The sequence below is a fragment of the Cavia porcellus genome, unplaced genomic scaffold (genome assembly GCF_034190915.1).
Source record: "Cavia porcellus strain 051 isolate PalLab524CR breed Dunkin Hartley unplaced genomic scaffold, mCavPor4.1 scaffold_21, whole genome shotgun sequence".
Lineage (NCBI taxonomy): Eukaryota > Metazoa > Chordata > Mammalia > Rodentia > Caviidae > Cavia > Cavia porcellus.
This window is the reverse complement of record NW_026947504.1, coordinates 57,852,054-57,871,434: the sequence shown is the minus strand read 5'-3', so window position 1 is coordinate 57,871,434 and position 19,381 is coordinate 57,852,054. Positions and strand designations below refer to the sequence as shown.

Below are 19,381 nucleotides of genomic sequence, written 5' to 3'. Positions count from 1 at the left end.
ATATTCCTTGTTACACAGCTCAAAATTTTCCTTTACAAATGAGATGTCCTATTCAGGTTGGTTCCTAATATTCTTGTTTCACTCAGAGGTCTTTTCACTGCTTTTTACGACCAAGCATCACTTTACTCTCAGACTTCATGAAGATTCAATAAATGTCACTTCTTCCATGATGGCTTTTTGACCACCCTCCTCCTCAAAGCAATCTCATTCCTAACTTACTATCAAGTCCAGCAGTGGCTGGTCACTATGCTACTCTTAAATTTTTGTCTTATCCTTTTTAAAGGCAGACCTCTTGTGGAAAAGCAATTTTACATAAAAGAAAAGAGAAGAAAACAGGAACCCAAGAGTTATACTGTTAAAACAACCCACAAATCCACATTACCCATATTAGAAATATTAAAAACTGTATCTGTAAAGGTTAGAAAAATGAAAACACACCTTCTAAAAATCCAAAAAAAGGAATGTTCTCCAGAGATTACTTTTATTGTCTTCCCTTCTGGGTAGAAAATATTTAAATAACCAGTAATGCCATTAACTAATGAACCAATTAGTTAATTGCATTTAGTTAACTATAATTAATCAACTGATTATTTAATGTCATTTAAGAAATGCCACTTTAAATTTAGATCTAAAAATCCAAGTTTTTATTCATTAAAAATATTCAAAAGAAAAACATGCTACTCCTTTCAGAGGAAAACAAAGTAACTTCTATGTCCAAGGATAAACCTGGGCCGCAGCTCGTGCGAAGCCCTTACCTAGTATGCTCGATCCTTTGTCCCACAGAGGGCAAAAAAAAAAAAAATTACAGGTGTCACTTATTAACCTACTACAGAATCACTTACCAGGGTCAGGAAGGTAATAATTAGAGTGAACATATTTTCTTGTGCTTAATCACTCTGGGTATTTTTACACCTTTAATGCCATGTTTTAGAGTTACGGAAGTGCAGACTAGGATGAGCCGAGTGCTCTGCCTAGGATCCCAGCCAATGAAGTGCAAACGAGTCAAGAGGAAAGACTGCTTAATTTTAGTAGCTTTCAAAGTTAAAAAAAAATTACACACAGTAAAGTGTATTCCAGATTTCAACCAGACGTTGTTTTTAGTTTCCAGTCACATAAAATATGTACTTCCTCTGTAATCTTAATGTATACTACCCTTCTGTCATGATAAAAAGTTTTAAAGAACAAAAGAATCATTCAAAACCCATTTGCACTAAGAAAGTAAGAGATTTTCTTCATGTATTTATACCCCAATTTTAAAGTGATTACATATAAATGACAGAACTTATTTATCTATCTTTATATGTTCGGAAATAGATGCTTCCCTGGTAAGTAAAACAAAAGAACTGATATTTCCAAAGTAAAACAGAAGAACTCTCCTTTTTTTTCCCCTTTGGGAAGAAATAACATTCACAAAAAAACTGAGAAAGACTGTTTTCCATAAAAACATGTATGATGGCTATAAAAGCATGTATGATGAAATAGCATAATAAGAATGCTGTTGGAAATAAGCCAGCAAACATATTAATCCTAAATATCATTATCCCTGGGAGGTAGGGACTGTGATTTTTTTTTCCTTTATCACATAATTTTCTATTTTTAAAAATGTGTAGCAGCAATTATTTTTACTTTTATGTAAGAAAAATTTTAAAAATACAATTAGTTTCTCTACAAAACATTCACTTCTAATTTTCATTCCCTGCCTTAGTTTTAACAAGATCATAAATTATTAATAACAAGACAAAGCTTCAACTGTGAAATATACTGATGTATTTTCCTAGAGGGAAAAATAAGCTATCACAGATCAAATGGTCTTAATGAGTCAGAGAATAATCCTCTGAAAGTTGGGTTCTATTTTAAATCTCTGCTGCTTTGAGGTGTAATCAGAATGCCGAATCCTTAAAATCTCTGAAAAGCTGAAACGTTTGTGGTCTACAGCAGGGACAGAACGAAGTGAGCTGTTTTTGTGTTCTGTGGATCAACAAGCTTAATGCTGTCTAGTGCCCTCTTCAAAGACCAGGCAAAGAGCTAAGAAATTCTGTGTACTATTCTGGCTTCATGTACTGGGCTGTATGGAGACTGCAGAGAGGAAGGGGCTAGGCTACCACTTCACAATCGGATGGGTGCTCACAACCAATGCAGGTGAAGCAAGAGGGTGACAGGAAGCCACTGCCAAATGGCTTCTGTTGGAGCTCTTCTGATGAACGGGAAAGAGGCAGGAGACTATTTAGGAAGAACTACTGGGTCACCAGAATGGGACCTTGCACACCTGGGTGCTCCACACACATGGTTTTTTGGGTTTGCTTGTTTTCTTTTGGTACCAGGGATCGAACTCATGACCTTGTGCTTGCCAGGCAGGTAGGCACCTGTGTTCTTGAAGTAAACGCCTAGCTGCATCTGTTGCATCATTCAGTCCTCACAAAATTATACTCTCACTTTAAGATGAAGTAACGAAGGCCCTCAAAGGTGAGCGACTTGGTTATGGTCATGCTCCCAGTGTGAGTGGTCACTGGCGTCAAACTAGAAGTCAATAAAATCACACTGCCCATGAAAATAAACGCAATACACACATTATTACAAACATTAGGCGTAAGTTTTCTCATTTCTCCCGAGCTATCCACCCCACTTCAAATGGTAAGTAGGCCGAGTTAAATCTTACATAGAATTCTTCAGGTGCTTCCGGAGGTTCAGGAAGTAGAGAAGCCTTCGGGGGCAATTTGAGTTCATATGTCATTATACTCCACCTGAAGGGAGAAAATTCTTTGGTCTAAAATTTCTTTAAAATTTAAATATATATGCTATGATTTAATTCACCTTAACTCAAAGGGTACGAAATTTTGGTAACCTCAAAATATTGGATTCCCATTTTATGATTTCCACATTTTCCACCATTTCCCCAAATTATTGACTTCCAAACATTTGAATACCGTCCACTGTAAGGAATCTTCAAATATAACAAGTGTATCCCTTTTCACTAAGGTGCCATGCATTCTGACTTTCTTCTGTTCTACTTTAAAAATAATGTTCACTGCAATTTTACTAACTAGATTACAAAGTATTAATGAGTCACAACCCAAAGCTCTAAAACAACGTGTGAGAATTCAGTGGTGCCAAACCTATGGCGTGCATGTTGTTGTAAAGACGAAAAGATGTTAATGTCTGAGTTGTTTTTTCTAAACTAAAACCTCAGTATTAATCACAGTGTTGAGGCTTTGCGATAAGTAATGGTGTTTTTATACAAAGACTTACTCCTCAGGCTGACATACGGGGCTCTGTTAAAATACTGATCTTGGTATTCACCTCGGCTCCATCACTAGCTTCAGCTGTTTTATGTTTTTCTTAAAATATACTTGTAACAGTAATGCTTTTATAATGCTTTGTGTGGGTTTTGGGTTGCAGTTTGGGCAGTGGTCTCTAAAGTTCTGCCATTACTGTTAAATAAACGTATACTACCTGTTACCAACCACTTCTTGTCAAAGCAGATTATACATACATACACACATACATACACACATGCATACATGAAATAAAAATTAGGTAAATACCACTTCTTAATTTAAGAAAGAATAATTTGAGAATGGGATTGAAGAAAATATCTTAATGGAAATATTATTTGATTCAAACATACTTGTTTCAATTAACTATAAGTATTAGTATTGAAGCAAATGCTGAATCATGTAATGTTAGAGAAAAGTAAACCATTGAGGATAGTTCCAGTCTTCTATCTAAAATAATAATTTCCAAATTTTGGAAGAGCAATTGGGCCAGAATCTTAATATAGACTTCCAAGAGAAAGATAAAGATTTTACACAGACACAAAGCATTGTAAAAGCGCTGCATAATAAATACATTTTAAGCAAAGCATAAAACAGCTGGAGCAAGTGATGGAGCCCAGGAGAATCCCAAGATCAATATTTTAACAGAGCCAAGTGTATCATCCAGATGAGTAAATCTCTGCAGAGAAACGTGAATTCCAAGAGGCTCTTCTAATAGTCCAATGTCATGTTGTAAGATATATAAAGTGAAGTTACTTGGAGCTACTATACAAATCTTCACATAAAAATATTATAAAGAAATTCACATCTGAGCATCAAAAAACATTCATCCATTGATCCATTCCTCTTTGCCTGCCACAGATAAGATCTAGAAACACAAACGTGAAGAAGGTTTCCCTAAATGACGCACATATTCTAGCACAGAAAACAGGGATAAGTAAGGAAACCCAAAAAAAGTGAATTTGCAAATATCCCAACAGAGAAACTATGAGTGGAGACATTGAAGTTAAGCCTCTTACAGGTGGATACACGTCACTGGCCAAAATTCAGTTAAAGAAAAGGAAAAGAAATCCACCCAGCATTACGCCTTCTGTGCTGTGCCTCCCTCCTAGGCAGGAAATGGGTGCAGCTGAAGAAACAGGACGTGGTGGCCGGAGAGAGGAAAGATTCAGGCAGAAATGTGTATCAGTACCAGGTGCCAACGTAGAAACCAGAAGGTTGGGCTTCTCTGGTACACACTTTAAGGGGTGACGGTGCAATCAACGTCAGGAAAGAGCCCGGGAACTGAGGTCTGGATTCCAGGGTAGAGCACTAGCTCGAGTACCCATTAGCGGTGTGACTCGTCATGTGAGAAACCTCCGAAATGGAGACAACAGCGCTGGTTTTCACTGAGTGCAGCGATGAATGATATCAGCAGACACAAAAGTCAGTTGTTTTGACTCCCATGGCCTCCACAAGCCTCACCTTACAGTTTTTGTAAACAGTGATAATAATGCTTTTCTAAGTCATCCCACCGTGTTGTTTTGAAGATCAAATAACTAAATTTATATACATACATACACACACACACACACACACACACACACACACACGTATGATGTAGAATACTAAATAGTGATTCTTTTTATGACTTTTTGCTTGTGGCTCTCTAGTGTCACCCACCAGTTTTGTCTGCGTGTTTGCTGCAGTACTGGGGACGGATCCCAGGGGTGATCTACCACTCAGTCGCTTCCCGGCCCTTTTAATTTTTATGTTGAGGCAGGGTCTCACTATATTTCTCAGGCTGGTCTGGAACTTTCAATCTTTCTAATTCAGTTTCCTGAGTAGCTGTGATTATAGGCATCTATCACCGTGCAGCCTTTTTTGTTGTTGTTTATTTTTTTAATAAACAGTAAATTAGTAAAGAAAATGTAGGAATCAAGCATTTTTATATTTCAAATAATGATCCTAGGCTTTTGAATGCACACTGATTTTTTCTTGTGTTTTTTTACAGGCCTGCTGGTATCAAGGACTTTCACCATGAGGGTGGTATTTTTCCACTAACCAGAGAAATGGGTTTCTATAACAGCCAAAGGAAAAGGAATAGAGGAAATACCCAGTGGTATGTTCTGGGATGCAGCAGGAGAGGTATTAAATCTTTAAGAAACTATTTAAAATATTCTGTGTTGTTTGGTAAACACAGAATTGTACAGTTGTCCAGGAAATCACCTCCAGGGGCTTTACAAATAACAGGGATTTTATTTACTTACTTCTAGTCTTGTGTTTTCCTCAGCTTTTTTTTTAACATTGACAAAAAAATTTGTTTAAAGTATACAACTTGATGTTTTGATATACCTACACATCATGAACTATCACCACAATAAACCTAGACAACTTATCCATTATCCAAAGTTATCTTTTTTAAAAAAATAGAATCCCGCTCTACCTTAGATCATAAACCTTTATGACACATCCAAATGCTGGAGTGTCTCTCTTGATATTTTGAATAAATACAGACAAATGTTTTACTGCTCATCTTTCTCTAAATATTCTGTCAGCAAAAGAAGCATTACATTGCCTTATGACAGACAAAGTTAAAATCAATTAGGTTATAGCTTGCCTTAGAGTAATTGCATTTTAGCCTGGTGGCTCCCTGATGAGATTTTGTTATTTTCGGGAAGAGTTCCACAGATGGCTAATCCTATCAAAGTTGTTTTGATTCGTGCCAGCTCAAGTCTATTATGATATTTTGACATTTGTCTTCTCCTCACGGTGGTTGGGTAATTACTACTTACTGAAGCTACTGCTCCCTGTACTTCCTCCAAACTCATCCTCTACAATACTCACGCCACACTTTTTTGATTTTGGTTTTACACACGGGTCATTCAGAAAGAGGCTATGATGTGACAGAGGACAGCGTAAACACAGTGATAATTCCTTCATCCACAGCTGTCTTCCTAATACGTCCCTGTACACAAGGAATGGGAGCCTTTTTAAATAATTCTTTATTGGGTCCATTCATAATATGTAAAATCAAGAAAAGACGTTTTAACAAACCTAAAGTTTGTATGTCTTCTTAGCTTTGCTGAAACCACAAAACAGTAGGACTTGACTTTTTATATTCATGAAAAGCCTCCGTATGAAATTAACTAGTTGAGCTTTCCTACTTGAAAGTGACTGAAAGTAATTAGTATCAACATAATCTTCTACCTATAAAATAATGGATCCCTTAAAGTAAGTTATTCAGATTTTAAAAACCTTTTTACTCAACTCAAAAAACATCTTTAGTGAGAGTCCACTCAGGAGAGCTCTGTTCTCTATCTCAGGGATCAAGTGGTGGACTAGACCAGATGACCAGCAGTACCTGCCTTCAAGGGGGGTTTACAGTGAGTACAATTTAAATTATTAAAAAAAAAAAAAGATTTCATCGTGCCATTTTCAGGCCAGTGTTAGAATTTTCTTTTACCTGTCCAACATTTTGGTACTCGCCCGTTCCAGCTTCTCTAGTATCTGAGGAAGTTGGGTGTCATCATCATATGAACCTCCCCAGCCAAGGACCCGCGCAAGGTCATTGCCTGTGCCCAAGGGCAGTACTCCCAGCTGACACTGCAATGGAGTGCAAAGGAGAGACTTGCAATTACATCTCTGCATCCCTCTCGCTAAGTACGTTACTACACATTCACATAAACTAGCAAGAAAAAGAATTAGTACTTGCCTGTTTATTCAGGTTGAGCTTATCAATTTCTGACAAAACCCAACCCACACTTCCATCTCCTCCACAAACAAGAATCCGGAAATTGTCAAACTTCTGAAATAATCTTAAACTGAAAGTAAAATATGTTTTATGTTAGATTCATAAAAATTACTTTCCTGAATTTTTTGTCATTATGATTTCATTGGTGTTCTAATTTCATTTTAATTTAAATACAAGAACTTTACTTATGCATTCGTTTTTATATTTACTATAAGATTTAATTCAAGTGTAATTTTTAACTCAAGAGAATGTCTCAAAAGCAAATTATAAGCAGAAATAGAGACAAAATTAGAAGGAAAGGGCACTGAGAAATGAGAAAACAAAAAGGAAAGCAGAACCAAAGGTAAAGTCATATGAAGGGGTAAAAGCAGTTGTTTTCTTTCCACTACAAGGATGTTATTTCCTTAAGACTGAAAACCAGAAGGGAATTCAGGATGGGATGCTACTGAGCTGCATGGAGTCAGTTCCTAAGCAGAAGTCCAAAGCCTGCCAGCAGACGGCCTTCAGAGCTGTCAGTTCCTCAGGTCTGCTCCTTCCATCCTGGTCCCAGGCTAATAAGCCTTTTACCTCAACTTTGACACATCCCATCTCCTGAATGTGCCCGTCTAAACCTGAAGCACTGTGAAAAATATACTATAGGAACCATCTCTGAAGATTTCATGGGGATTTAGCTCAGTGGCATAAGCGCCTGCTTGCAAGTGTGCGGTTGCGAGTTCGATTCCTGGTACCGATAAAAAAAGACAAAAAAAAAAAAGATTTCACAAAGACAGATCCTTGGAGGCTTAGAGGATGAATGGGAAAAATAATTCTGTGGTAGAACACCGGCTTACATGCATGAGGGCTTCTGTTTACTCCCTAGCGGTACTATAATTTAAAAGTTTAAAAAAAAAAGACAATGGAACTATAAAGGATTATACAACAAAACAAATGTTTTAGAAACGGGGACAAAATTATCCAGTGACAGAGGACACAAAGAAGAGAGGCTCTAAGAGGAAATGCTAGTCTGCCAATGAGAAAGGAAGAGGCTGGGTATAAATGGATTCAACTAACACCCTGTTACCAGACAGCCTGAGACTCGGCAAGAAGAAATGACAAAAGACCTTAAAGGCACAAAAAGAGACTGAGAGAGAAAAACAGAGAAAGAAGAAAGTATCAAATTATAAACCAAAAATTGCTTTTCTAGGTATTGGTATCTATATTCTCCATTTCTTTCTTTCTTTCTTTTGGTACTGGAGATCGGACTCATGACCTTGCCCTTACCAGGCAGTGCTTATGGGACTGAGCTAAATCCCCAGCCCATTATATTCTCCATTTCTACCTCTGTGAACATGCAAGGTCATCAGAATACATGAGACAACCAGGGTGGCCTAAGCAAACTGTACAGAGATTCACAAAGGTTCCTACATCAGAAGACAACCATCGCCTTGTAAGAAGTTGTATGTGTAGCCTAGAAATGTATGAACTGTGTCTCAAGGCATGTGTCTCAGTGAAAACACGATTCAATATTTTTAAGAATTTCAATTATATGACCTTCTAGAAAGACAAACAGAACACTCAACAAAGCATTTCTTTGGAATTTATGTGTACCAAGTCTGAAACCCTGAAGAACTGTCCTTGAGAAAACCAGTATCAGCCTTTTATGCTAATAATTTTATATTTATGTACTAGAGTTTTTGGAGCTAAACAAATTATTATTGTTTGATATAAGGTATGTTCTACATCATTTTCTAAACAAAGTATTGGAAATTTCAGAAAAAATTTGGATTTTATATAAAGAAGTTAAGTAACTGTCAAAGAGACTATTAAAATTCACAATCAGGAGCCGGGCGTGGTGGTGTACACCTGTAATCCCAGCGCTCAAGAGGCTGAGGCTGTCACTGCAGTGAGTTCAAGGCCAGTCTGGGCTACACAGAAGTTCAAGGTCAGTCTACGACCTGCATAGTGAGACCTTGTCTAAACACAAACAAAAATATCTTTTAACCAAACAGGGCTTTAAACAAGGAAGGGGCGGAAAGGACACAAAGAATCTATAATTTTCAAGAGCTGAGAAGTTAGACATTTCACATCTAATGCTACATTTCTTTTAAATAAGATTGGTCAATAATGAATTACCCTAAATGAGGGCCTCCGTTCATTAAATCAAACACCTGAGCCGGATTTAGCAGCTGTTTAAAACGTCGAAGGAACTTTACGCCCTGATTATCTCCACTTTTAGAGTTGACAAAAACCAACAGAGGACTAACACAGAATGAAAATGTTGCTCTACAGAAACCTGAAAAAAAAAAAAAAAAAAAAAACAAAGACAGAAATAGATTAGCACATACAGCTTCTCTCTTACATTATTAACACACAATTCAGAAAAAGATAAACTCTTAAAGAACCTTCAACACACTCTAACCTTAGTATGGCAGCACATACCTGTAGTCCTAGCATTCTAGGAGGCTGAGGCAGGAGGACTGCAAGTTTGAGTTCAGCCTGGGCAACTTAGTAACTCTGTCAGACCCTTATCTAAAACAGTATTTTTAAAAAGATTGGGCATATATCTTAGTGCAGAGACCCATGATTTAATCCATCGTCATATACACTCTTAATATGCACCCACACACACACACAACACACACACACACAACACACAACACACACACACACACACAAAAGAACTTTATTACTCTATAACGAAAAATCATACCAAAACAGGCAAAAGTACATAAATCACAGATACTTTGAGAATACTACTTGTTAATAATACTTACTTATAATAAAAACTAACTACAGCCTATGAATACACATTTATCAAAGAATGTATGCTTTTTTCTTTTTTTTGTTCTGAGAATGGAACATAATCTCACACTTGCCACGCCGGCACTATGCTGCTGAGCCAAGAATCCCTGGCCCAAGAATCCATGTTTATAATTAGTATTTAAAGTATTTTAACTCCTCCTTGCTGAGGTCTTAGAAAATATTTAAAGTCTATAACAAACAATACTGGGGAATGGAGCTAGCAATAGCACAGGCTAAAAAAAAGTAACATCCTTTAAACTTTATATATTTATATCTAAGATAAACACTGGAAAAATTCTTATAAAAAGTTTGAAAAGAATAAAGCACGAGGTTAACATAAGACATTAATAATGGTATATAGTAAAAGCCCTTGTTCATGTGGCTGTTTAGAGGAAATTATAACTAATAGTATGCTGTCCCCAAACCAGCATTTACAAACAAACAACCTGGAATACTGGAAAAAGTGACTATATTTTTAGGAATACAGATGACAGGAGACAAATTTTAGTAACAGCCGTGGTGCTCAATGATGACGAGAAAAAAATTAATCTTTCTAGATTGCCTTTTAGTATTGAATAATGATCTTAATTTATTGAAATGTAAAATCTAACAGTCTTACAGGTAATTTTACCAATGTGTGAATAGCTATTTTACAAACTCCATTGAAAATATTCTTTTAAAAATTAAATGTACTGCTCAGCAATTTAAATGGATTATAGAAAAATTGATCAGAATAATCAATTACAATTACATGTATTCTAGGAAAATAAATGTATACAGCAGCATTAAATATACCAGAAATATACATACTTACACTACTGTTACATACCGTCAGAATCAGTGCTGTTCAGTGCAATTGGAGGTATGATAGATACTTTACATTGGCCAAGTGGACATACAGGGTGGTATAAATCTTTGCAGGCAGTATGTACCTAATAGCAAATAAACAAACCTTCAAGAATCATAAAAACAAATCAACGTTTTGCTATGTTATAAACTCCATCTACGGAACTAACAATTTGGTATCAATGGCATCACAAAATGTTTAGTAATTCATAAATTACTTTAATGTCACTATATTTATACTTCCAAGGAACAGACTAAGCATATTAGGGATGGGAATTTGATTTGGGTTTGTGCAGTCTGTGCGATTGTCTCAAACAAGATATACAGAGAGATACATGAATGCCTGATGCAGTCAAGGAGAGAAGAATAGAAGAGAGGATGCCCAAAGAAAAAGAAGGGGGAAGGGGAGTGAGGAAAAGAAAAAGGACACACTGAAAGAGGGAGAAAGTGGGGACACTAGCCGTAAGTCAATACCATGCACACACCGATGGACTCTACCTTATAAAAATTCTAACAAACAACTAAGATTAATGTGCTTGTGCGCCTTCCTGCAGGGACCCTGTAACTTGCATTCACATTTTTCATGGCAGTTTGTAGTATTAGTTACAAGCACATTAATGCTTATTTTCTCAACTGAGCCGCTGCTCTGAATGGAAAAGAAATGACACACAGTAAAGGCTACAGTGAATGTGCTAACTCTGTAGAAACAAAAAGCTTCAAGGTCGCTCAAGAAACTGTGCAGCATAAAGCAGGGCTAACCCCAGATTAGGAGCTGGGCTATCTAGAATTCTTTATGTATTTACCTAGAAAGTCTTCTAAGTGTTTTAACTAGCAAAAGCATATGTTTCCTGAACCATTTATTTTATATATCTTTATTTCAGTTATTTAAGAAACTGGTATACTAAATAAACTTCTATTTATTAAAACTTTTGAGAAGATATCTGAGATTCAACAGTGATTCTTATTCTATTGATGACCTGGTTTTTACCACTTGCCTATCATGGTTTATAATAATTAACAACACAAACGCATTTTTAGAAAAACTAGTATGCACGGATAGTTTTAAAAGGAGTTAAAAATGTCTAAGAATCTTGGAGCAAAATGGAAAGATATTTACAATAATGCTAAGTAAAAAGAGCAGAAGATAAAACTGTATTTTTGCTGTATCTAAAATTACAAGTTGGATTATTACAGTTGTGGATCTATGGCCTATTGGATTTGGGTTTTGTTGTTACTGAGCTTGGTTTTTTTACTGTTTACAGGAATAAAAACAGCCTGTACTTTAGAAACATTTCTTTCCTTCTTTTTCTTCTTCTTTTTTTTTTTTTTTCAGCACTGAGAAACAAATCCAGGCATGCTTTACCTGCTCTTTTATTGTTTACTTTGAGACAGGGTCTCCCTAAATTGCTCGGGCTAACCTTGGATTTGTGATCCTCCTCCTTCAGCTTACAAATTATAGAAGATCCAAGGTGCCTGCCACCATTCAGGGCTAGAAACTGTTACTTTTTATAATTTAAAAGTCTTCTTACTTTTATTACTAAATGTTTACAATACATCGTGATTTCATTTAAAGTTAGAGATGAATAAAATGAACAAGTAGAGAACATACTGTTAAGGTTAGCAGTGTTTAGAAACTACTGGCTAAATATGTAATGCATACATATGCAGATAAAAACAATTCATATACAATTTGTCTAAATCATCTCACATGGTATGTTTTATGTCAAAGAAACTAGAAATGAACAACTGAAGCTCAATGAGTAAAGAAGTAAACTTCAGTAAATAAATGTACTAATAAAAATAGTAGGAAATTACATCAGTGCTTATTCCCAAACAAAGAAATAGGAGGATAATTTAAATTCTTGTTTATGAGCAGCGTCCCTTTAAAATAAGAATGGCATAAGAGGCCTTCATGAATTAGCGATACACTCCAAAGTCCAAACAACAGACGCCTGTTATAATCTACGTATTAACTGAATAAAGAATTAAAAATCAACATAACTATAGGCAAATAAAAGAAGCAACTGATGAAGAATAACAAAATTATCAGCACACACTGAATCCTATTTAATTTAAAAACTAAAAGGAATCATAGACAACTTATCAGCCCTCACAGAAAAACTGTAGGACTTACTGTCCTCTGGGATACAAGCAGTCCATCTCATGGATCAGGAAACTGATACATCGCATTCACATCTTTTGGGCCTATTTATCTACATCATACTCACCAGAAAGACTGGCTTTTCCATATTGGTAAAGATTAGGCTGACTTCCAAACCTGAACCAGTAACTTTAAAAGACCAGTCAAGACCGAAGCTATTACTTGAGTGACTCAATTTAAGCAGTGTCGGTGCTGCAGGACAGCACAGACAATAACAAAATAAGAAGAGCATGGACAGGAATAGCATCGTGGTCCTGAGGGCATTTAGCTCCTCATCACCATCTGCATCTTCTTCTGATTGTCCTCACGCAACCCAGAGGCTCGGCCTTGCTGCGTGGCTTACATGAGTCCATTCCTTGCTGCTGACTCACGTTTTAATGTGCTTTTCACTTCCTCCTTACACACGCAAATGTTTATTTGTATAATGTAAACATATATAATTTAAATCATATCAGTGCATAGCTTACTAGACATAAGGGGCTGCAGCAAAATTGTATTTTTAATGTCAACTAAAATCTGGTGACACACGAGAAACGAGTCCACTGCATGCACGAGGTGGTAAAATAGGCCTGGAGACAGCAAAGCACTGCTCAGGGAAAGCACAGGGAGAACAATAAACCGCAGGAAGGAGACTTTGGGAAACAACCATTCCAAACCCTCACCATTGTTTTACACCAAAGGCATCTCCAATCTTGCAGACGAAGAACACTGCCACATGTTTTGTCACAGACAGCACACTTGGCGCTCACAGGCAAGTTGCCCTCCAGCCACTGGTGAGGCATCGCAACCTGTGGGGCACGGAGAAAGGGCAGCCAAAGTGAAGACTGTGGAGGACACCATTCTTACCCTAGGGAAGATACGGAATGGTTGCTTACTCTGTGGACTCAACAGTACGCATCACGCGTGGCATTCACTCATTTATTCTCCCATTTATTGAGCATCTATTGTGCCTGACCCTGCTGGAATACAAGGGTAAGAAAAGCCCGCCCCTTTAAGATTCATGCAGAGTGCTAGCCGAGAGAAAAGCAGGGTCACCAAGGGCTACCAGAGATTTGGATGGAAGGCACAACAAAGGCAGCACCGGGGTTATGGCTGAGAGGAAACTCCAGAATCTGAAGAGCGATCATCTCTGCTGGGCTTTAAAGATCACAGAGTTCAGCAGGTCAGAGTCTGTACACCAGTCCTGCCCAGCAGTCCCTCCTAGACCCTACTCATGACTCATTTCCCTCAAAATACAAGCGCTGACGGAAGCTACGAAGTAATGAATTGAAAATAAAAACTCAGAAGCAACTAACATCTCTCTCTCTTTTTTTTTGTCTTTTTCCTTTTTTTTATCGGTACCGGGGATCGAACTCACGACTGCCTGCTTCCAAGGCAGGTGCTTATTCCGCTGAGCTAAATCTTAATGATAAACTCTCTTGCTGAACCGTCATTATTTTCCACTTTCACTTCTCTGTCTATCACTCACTGTCCTTCAAAAGAGCAGACATGCAGCGAGCAGGGAGAGGGGTGAGGGCTGAGCGAGAAAGTGGCTTACTCCATCTTCGTCCTCCATGATGTCCTTCCCGATAGAGGCCAGCGTGGTCCACTTGCAGTTATTTGTTGCTCGCACGGCGCATCTTTTGTGAGCCTTGAATTTGCACACTAAAAACAATAAACTGAAATAAGCCAGCATTTTAAAGGGAACAATTTCTTTTCCACCAAGGATTAAAGGAAATCACAGCATGAAATTCTAAAAGAAGACTTGAAAAGGAGAAAAGAAAAATGTTTTAAAAAGTTTAAACTGATCTCCAGTGATGGTTAATGGTATTTTTAAAAGCTCATATGCTTTTGTATTTAGGAAGAACTTACAAAGTTAACAGACTGTTACCGAGAAGAACAGAAACGAAATAAACACAAAAGAATGAGTTCTTGAGAAGGGAGAAACATGCACCGACGCACACAAATGAAATAGAGTAATCAGGGTTCTGGAAACACCCTATTTCTTAATCTGGGAGATGATTACATGTTTACTTTGGGACAACTCATCAAGTTTCACAGTTCTGGTAACTGCTAATAAGTCTGAAAACATAAGTAACAGACAGATAATTCAGAGGAGTATTTAAGTGGAAGAAAACAACCAGGCATCATGGAAAATGGGTTGAAGAGGACCACAAAGATGGTGCTGTCTTTTGAGAGGACTGTATCATAAACGCGGACAGGAGGAATGATGAATTAATACGGCCACTACTGCCTTCCCCGGCTCTTCCTAGCTGCAAGACCATAGAAGGGGTTATAAAAGGAGCAGTGAGAAAGGAAAGAAACAGCATAAAATGGGAAGATAAGGAAACCACACGTTAACCGAAAAATTAATCATAGTTTTGAAAAATAGAGATTGACTACTATTGAACACATTTATTTGTCTAACAATACAAATTCTCCAAGCATTAGTGGATGCTCAGCACGCATCAGTTTCTGACTTGTCAGATAAATAGCTAAAAGTAGAGATCATTTCAGTGGTTTTAAGAAGGTTACTGTTACTAAATTTAAATGTAAGATGGCTTTTCTTCATATGACTTTTAAAAAATTCTAAGTCATTAACAAATTTTCAATTTTACCTACTTCACATTCTGAAGAATTCTAATTTGATGCATATGAAAATGAAAGGTTCAACTAAAATAACTAAGATGTCTAGAAATCAAATGTTCAAAATGCCTCAGGTTACAATGACAAGCCTATTCACAAACAGCTACTTAGCTGAACTGGTCTGTCTTTTAAAAATATTGGTCTATACACATCTGAAATATTTCATTTAGTGCTCTGAACCTCTTATGCACACTTTGAAAAATTCTTCCTGACAATAATGTTCTTTTTGTTATAACTATGAGACGCAAACACAACTTCATACAGAAAATGATATTTTAATTGAACTTTGTTGATGATAATAAGGGTGAAGACAAGGCACTGTCAGAAGTAACCTTAGCTTGGAAAAATTTTATTATCACCTGTGTCTCTAGGTCTTAGGGTATTTCTCAAAAGCAGTGCCCTAAAACTTAAAAGGACTCTCAGTTACCTTACAAGTACAAATACATATTTGATATTATTAGTATCTGATTTTTAATAGGGAAGAGAAGGATGTATAAGACTAGCAGGGTATCATTTCATGTCACCTCCCACTACTGGTGCTCTCAAGTGAAGCCATGTTAGGGGCCGGGCTATGCTCCCTCTGAGCAATGTCTCCAATCCTTTCATGGCTTTTTAAAAAAATTTACATTAAAATATCAAACAGCTCATCAAAAATAAAATCACACTTTTGTAATAATAGTGTCTCATGTAATGAGTCTCGTGACTTATAAAGTCAGTTATTATAATATATAACAACAATAATAATAATAAGCCAGACTGCTTTTGGTCACTAAGAAATGAAAATAATTAATGGGCACCCTCATTTTGTTGAGTGGTAATTAAAATCCTCCTACAAGTTATTCTCAAATAACGCACTCTTCTCTGAGCTGTAAAGATAATATTCAAACCTAGAGAGCTTAAAAATATATGAAAAAGTATGATTTTTATTGCAATATTTAGTCTTTACCACAGTGAATTTTTGTGTTAAACTACAGATAAAAATTCATAAGTACCTGGTATCCATGCTAACATATTTGGTGTTGCTGATTTAAAGGATTGCCATTTTACTCTTTTGTGAAGTTACTGTTTAACCATGAAGGAAAATTATGCTCTGAAGTTATAATTAACATTCACAATTAATTTAGGAATTATGAAAACAATCTTAAGTCTTCTATTTTGATCAACATTTTATATTTACAAAACTTAAAATTGTAGTTATTACTCAACACAAATCTAGGAGACAAAGCAGCCTAGCCTCATTCTATGGTCAAAAACAAGAACAGAGAGAGCCAATAAATTCAGTGATGGCTTCGATGGATTTCACTGCTGACACCGAGTTACTAACTGTTACTACTGAGTAAATTTTTATTGTATTTCCGATTCCAATACAACTTATTTTTTATGATGATGAGACTGAACCCAGCACCTCACCCATGTTGGACAAGCACTGTAGTTCTGAACTACATCCCCAGACCTTTCATTCTACATTTTAAGACTCTTGAATGCAATGTTGTCAGTTTTACCGAGCAAGTAATTTATTCATATTTAAGGAAGAAGTTTAGAGTTTAATTTAAACTATGATAAGGATTTTCAGAAGAACCAGGCTCTCATTAAAAAGGCAACTTTTCCACATTTACAAAAACTTAGGGATTTTAAAATGAACTTATGCTATAATTCTAAAAATACAAATGTTCAAGATATTGCAGATTTAAAAACCTATTACCAGTAGCAGACATAATCTTCTAAATAAATTTTTAAATCCAATGATGAGCTTAAAAAAAAGAAGACATTACTTATAGAAGCATATAACATATTTACAAAGGCTTTTAAAGTTCTTATTATTGTCAATTTAAGTGGTTTTTATTTTTCTATGAAAATGTTTAGAAAAATATTCATTTTTTATTGACTCAATTATTATATAATTAAATGCATTGAATAATGTCAATCTCAAATCACAAAGATCTGATCTCAGACTTCGTGATTTTTTATTTTTTTGTATTTTTGGGATGAGACAGTAGAAAAAAGCAGCTAAAAGATCTTCAAAATAACATGATGCAACATTACAAACCTGGAAGGATTTTTCAGATTCATATGAACCCTTTGGGATTACTAAAGACAGAAATACCAAATTTATCTTTGTTTCTAATCATTTCTTATGTCTAAAATACAAATGTTTAATCACTTCTCCAAATTTTTACTTTCATGAATTTTAATGCATCAAGTTAATGATGTAATCTGAATTTATATACTGTATTAGGTAAATATCTTTGCAAACTTCCACAATTCAATGGACTATAGAAGTAATTTTATTGGATGTATCCCTTCATTTAATTTTCATAGTGACTTTATGAGACAAAGGACTATCATCACCATTTGACAGATGAGGAAAGGAGACTAAAAGTGTGTTTAACTCTCTCTCCTGGTAATCATTTGTAATGATGGTAATGGAAAAAAGTTGCACCTGTTCTGTTCCTTTCTGTTCTTCATTACCGCACTGCATCATCAGAAATAGCTGATGGTTATCACAGATTTCACTATTTAAAATCAAGTAAAATTTTGACTGTTATTTACTATTATTTATACTCAAAATTACTTAAGATATTTTTGTATTAGAGAAAAAAGCTAATGTTGGCATGTTGGTTTTACACATAGGTCAAAAAGCAATTCACAACACTTACATACCTCACCTCCGAGGCACAAAATTACACCTAATGAAGTTTTAGGTAAGTATTAATGCATTTATCTTTGGTAGTTACTGCTCCTAAAATTAAAAATGACTCAAAAATTCTATAGCAAAAACAGCTGCATGGGTTTTATTTTTAGAAAACTTACAAAAATTAAAACAATATCAGGGCCTTGGGTATAGCTCAGTAGATGAGAGCTTGCCTTGCATGCATGAGACCCTGGGTTGAATCCACATCAATGCAAAATTAAGTCATAAATTAGATGATGTTCATTTAAATAACTATTTCAGTAATGCAACAGAAATAACAATCAGTAATTCTGCCAAACACAAACTGTCCTGAATAAAAGTTTTGTTCTCCAATATCCATCAGAGTAAAACATTTTTTAAATGGTAGTTCCTAATTCCTTAAGGGTGCAGTACTATATTTTGATTTACACTTCCTTTCGGATGATTCTATGTTATCTTTCCCAGAGCAACAGTGCTTCCCAAATTAGTCCTATGTGTGCAAAGTGCAACACTGAGCTACAGCAAAGCTTGAACACTGTGTTCCAGTTGAGATGCTTCCAGCCACAGGCAGTGTTTTCCTGTGGGGAGAGTGTCTGTTCTTAAAATAGCACAAAATCAACAGTGGCACGTCTGTGGTACCATTACTACGGGGACAGTACACAAATGGGGTGTTACAGTACCTTCACAGGACAGGCCATGGGAAGTGACTCCAGAGAGACTCTCTCGGCAGACGTTGCAGAAGGTGGGGCGGGCATGGGAGCAGGCGTACCAGTTGTGCATCCCTGAGAAATGTTCCACGTTAAACTGGGCCACCTAGGAAGGAACCGTTGGGACAGATTGGCAAAACAAAAAAAACAAGAAATAAGGTAAGAGATGCTGAACTATTTAGAAAGTATATACTGTAGTTACATTTTCAAATCCATTACTTTTAACACCGAAACAGTTTAACTTAAAAAGAAAATCTGGCTTAAAGAACGTGCTGAATAAATCTACACATAAAAAGGGAAGGGAACAGTACTGCTTTAGCTCTTTGCTTAATGTTTATGATCTAAGAACAAAAAACAACAGAGAGGTGCTGTTTTACCTCGTAAGGTTCTCTGGTTTGTACAGACTTCAGTGAGCTGATCCAATCCTCCATCTCTTTTCTGTTCTCAGCACACAGCATTAGCCTCCTGAATGGAGTGATTATCTGAAAGGGATACTTCAGTGTAATGACTGTTAATAACCAACAAAAAGAATTAATGGAAAATCCAATGTTTTAGGAGGCAGCTCCATTTCTAACATGATCGTTT

General features: G+C 36.2%; 1 protein-coding gene across 10 annotated transcripts in view; it reads right to left on the bottom strand.

Moving 5' to 3' along the window:
- The window catches only part of Dgkh (diacylglycerol kinase eta), a 173,880-nt gene that overhangs the window by 56,022 nt on the left and 98,477 nt on the right, over positions 1-19,381 (bottom strand). For all 10 annotated transcript variants that reach the window (XR_010041809.1, XM_063232725.1, XM_063232723.1 and 7 more), the window contains 9 exons: positions 19,174-19,278; positions 18,770-18,902; positions 14,331-14,437; positions 13,456-13,581; positions 10,616-10,718; positions 9,118-9,277; positions 6,967-7,075; positions 6,718-6,857; positions 2,657-2,741 (listed from right to left, as the gene is read on the bottom strand). Coding sequence is in view for 9 of the 10 variants with exons in the window: in XM_063232725.1 (XP_063088795.1) it covers positions 2,657-2,741; positions 6,718-6,857; positions 6,967-7,075; positions 9,118-9,277; positions 10,616-10,718; positions 13,456-13,581; positions 14,331-14,437; positions 18,770-18,902; positions 19,174-19,278 (1,068 nt within the window). In the remaining variant the exon portion in view is untranslated. The remainder of the gene's footprint in view (positions 1-2,656; positions 2,742-6,717; positions 6,858-6,966; positions 7,076-9,117; positions 9,278-10,615; positions 10,719-13,455; positions 13,582-14,330; positions 14,438-18,769; positions 18,903-19,173; positions 19,279-19,381) is intronic.